General features: G+C 43.4%; 1 protein-coding gene across 1 annotated transcript; it reads left to right on the forward strand.

The window, feature by feature from the left end:
• The first annotated feature begins 2,423 nt into the window (after positions 1-2,423).
• LOC140811456 (uncharacterized) lies at positions 2,424-3,582 on the forward strand. Its single transcript, XM_073169351.1, has 2 exons — positions 2,424-3,007; positions 3,094-3,582. Exons 1-2 carry the CDS (start codon positions 2,429-2,431, stop codon positions 3,295-3,297), a joined length of 783 nt encoding a protein of 260 aa, XP_073025452.1. The 5' UTR covers positions 2,424-2,428; the 3' UTR covers positions 3,298-3,582.
• Positions 3,583-3,804: the final 222 nt, after the last annotated feature.

Consider the following 3,804-nt stretch of genomic DNA (forward strand, 5'->3'; position numbering starts at 1 on the left):
ATAATTATGTCTTCTTCCGATTCCGAGTCTGGTTCCTCGAGTGATTCTGAAAGATCTAGCGGGTCTAGTGTCACGCCCCGAAACTCGGGAATGACACCGGCGTTGTTTAACAACACACGATCGCAACAACAAGCCTCTTGTAGCACAGTTTAAACCGAATCCAGTTTATAAATCATAATCTCAACAAAATTGTCTTTACAATAACGAAATAACTTAAAAGTCGGAATTCAATGCGGAAGCGTAAACTGAATAATAACGATAATAAACTTAAACTCTATCTAGACTCTTGAGTCATCACCATCCCCAGAATTGTTCGGACTCCTCGTCCTCGACCTGTTCTTCGGGCTTATCTGGGAAGGGTTGTAAGGGGGGTGAGTATTTTGGGAATACTCAGTAAATGGGGGAAAATCGAGCACAATAAAACAACATGCATAAAATCCGAGATTTTCATGACTTGCATACATAATTCATAAACATGCATAACATTGACACAGCACTGCGACTCATCTACTTTCTACGGTTTACTGACGTCAGTCCCTAATTTTTACTCCTCTAAGGGGGCGAGGCCGTATAGCGGTTATGTCCCCCACCGCGTAAGGGTACGTCATGGTTGGGATTCCCTCCCGTATACAGTCGACTCCTCACAGTGCTTTTAAAATCGTATGACAATACAAGAAAAGAGTAGAAAGAAGATTGCACTCGACTGTTTATTTTCTTGTAAAAATCGAAAACATGCATACATAGATTCGAGATTTTAAAGTTTTTAAAAATAGCCCACTTACAGTATTTTGATGCTAAAAACGTAGGTTGCTTGCTTCGGAAAGGGATCGTTCCTTGCTCTACACTTGACGGCACTTCGACCCGATTTTTTTCTAGGCTAGCTTGCGACGATATTTGGACAGAGCTTCGCTAGGGGGTTGCTGAAAATTTCGAGATTTCATCATAGGGGATTTCGAAATTGTGGTGTCTTGTGGAGTGAGGGTGATGGCCTATTTATAGTTGAGAGGAGTGGAGTTAAATAAGGCACCAAAATCCCTCATCCTTGCACTCGAGATTCACACTATTTTTGCTAACAAAACCATTCCATGATGAGTTTATCTTGCTACCAAATTGAGAGGTTCATTCCTTAATCCTTTGTCCCTTCATATTTTCGAAAATTAGGTTACTAGGTGGGAAGGATTTGAGTCAACTTGGATGATTTGCTTCCAATAAATAAAGTATCTAACCATAAAATGCATTAGGCATATATCCTTGTAGGATTTTCGAAAATTTGCTTGCCATAAGATGCTTCAATCTTCTAGATTTTGTAGGATATTACAACCTTGTAAATCTCCCTCTCATATTTTCGAAATTTGCAAGTCTATGTCCTCATTTGATTGACTAAATAATAAAATTTCTATTACAAGGATTTCTAATATATTTTCCACTCCATACCATCATCCAAGATCCTAAGCTCTTAAATTTCCTTACAATGTCCACAATTGCTAATTATATCCTTGAAAAATCTCGGTTCTCACATCTAGTGAGTCTAGCCAGGGTAGGATTTCCATAACTGATCCTGAGTTTATCCCTGATTCCCATGAGGAGGAAGTCACTACTCATAGTCGTCCGGGTAAGGAAGTTCGTCACGTGACCCAACAAATGAACATATCTGAGGCAGATAACTTATGGTATGGTCATTTGTCCTCCCACATTCCTCCTGGTAGTGAGTCGAAAATTAGGACTATGTGGCACATTCCTTCCTCCCACCAGATAAACATTCCTGGCCCAGATGACCGACCTTATCTTGCCCCTAAGGGCTATTATACCTTTTTTCAGCATCATTTTGATGCAGGTCTTCGTTTCCCCTTGTGTGATTTCTTTCAAGAATTAAGCAAGTACTATCAGGTGCACTTAGGTTTACTCACGCCCAATGCCTTCCGTTTGATAAGCTGTTTTGCTGTGTTATTCAGGGCCCTAGACCTCCCTTTGAATTGAACCACGTTTTCCTACTTCTTAGTTTTGTCTAGATCAAAAGATGGACCTTTCTATGTAGCCTCTCGGTCTAGCCACAAACTTTTCGATGGAGCCCCCAGTCACGTGAAGGACTGGAAAAAATACTTCCTCTTTGTCCAGCCACCCAAAGAATTGACTTGCTTCACAGATTGGTATCCCACTTTTACCAAGCCCGATCTTTCCAAGGGTTATAAGAAAGATGAGGAGTACCTGAAGATAATGAGTGTACTAGGAGATCGATGCTTTAACATTCCTAAACTTCTTTTGAGGATCTCCTAGGTCATGCCGGGTTAAGTCCCGCTAAAATTAAGTTGAAAGAGAATGCTGGTAGATATTCTCATCTTTTCATACTTCTTGTTTTTCTTTTGTTTATTATGTTACTTAATAAACGTTCTTATCTTGTTCATTGTCTCTGCTTGCAGGTACTAGAGTCATGAACGCCCTATTTCTCCGTGAACTTTCCAAGACAAAGGACGTGGGTTCCTCATCAGCTTCCCAGAAGTCCGTTACCCCAGCAGTCACGACGGGCCCAAAGGGAGATTGTTCTGCTGCTGAGAAAAAGAAAACAGGTTCCTGCTCTACTACTGGAAAGAAGCCTGCCAGCTCCCCTAGCTCCCCTACTGCTGCGAAGAAGAAGAAGCCAGGCTCCTCTTCTTCCGCCCCAAAGCGAGCCTCCTCTCCACCTCCTCGCGCCAAGTCCCCTCCTCCATCTGGTAAGCAAAAAGCATCAACTGATCTTAGCCCGTCAGCCCCACAGCATGGCAAGCGCAAGATTTCTGAGATTTCTATCGTATCGATTTCTTCTCCAGAGGGGTCCGAGTCAGATGAGGGGCCTCCCCCTGAGCCGGGGGTAAATCCTCTATATACCTCGGATACGGCCATCTTGGGGCGGGGTCCTACTCAATTAGCTCAGAAGATAATGTACCAGCTTCCCTCCGAGGCAGATGCAACGTTCATGAGTTCACTGGGGTGGTCTGCACTCCTTCGCCGGGCATGCACCAGTGTCACTGAGGTATGCTTCTCCTCCTAGTCTTTAGATTGATGTCTAATATGTGTTTGATTTTCTTGTCGTCTTTTCACCCTTATCTACTTACACAGGGCATGATATACGTTGAGGAGGTGGCTGAGCGTGTTAAGGCCACTCGATCTGACGCCTACCAAGAATCACGCGAGGGCGAGGCTCTCCGCGAACGGCTCCAGACTACTATTGACGAGATGAAAGTGACGCATGCTAATGAGCTTTCGGAGTCTCAAGATCAATTGTCGGAGTCCCAGATCGAGTGCGGCGAGCTCTCGAAATAGAAGCAGGAGTCTCAGCGGCTGATAGAGGATCAAGCTAAAGAGATCCAGAAGCTGAAGAAAGAATTAAAGAATTCACAGGCTGAGCTTAAAGACGCCAAGGCACGACATGTTGCAGAAGCCTCCTCATTCAAAGAGGAATTTCTCAAATCCGAAGAATTTGTCGAGATCTGTGGTCTGAAAGCTTTTCACTACTTGAGAGTGGGTTTCGAGGGTGCAATCGACCTCTTCAAGGCTCAGGGCTATCCTCCGCCAGACGCCCCTACTGACTTCATCGACCTGGAGGGCTTCATATTTATGCTATTTTCTGCATTGCTTTACTTTCCGTAGAACTATGCGACTTTTGCGACGTTTACATTTGGTTATTTCCTTTTGCACACTTTCGGCATGTACGAACTCGTTTTACGCAACATTGAGTATTTTGCATTCGCATTTATGATTTATTCCGAGTTTATATATGATATTATTAACCCGCTAGGGCAAATAAAATCCCCACCCTCTAACTCCTCT

Source organism: Primulina eburnea, chromosome 1, assembly GCF_022965805.1.
Source record: "Primulina eburnea isolate SZY01 chromosome 1, ASM2296580v1, whole genome shotgun sequence".
NCBI classification, from domain to species: domain Eukaryota; kingdom Viridiplantae; phylum Streptophyta; class Magnoliopsida; order Lamiales; family Gesneriaceae; genus Primulina; species Primulina eburnea.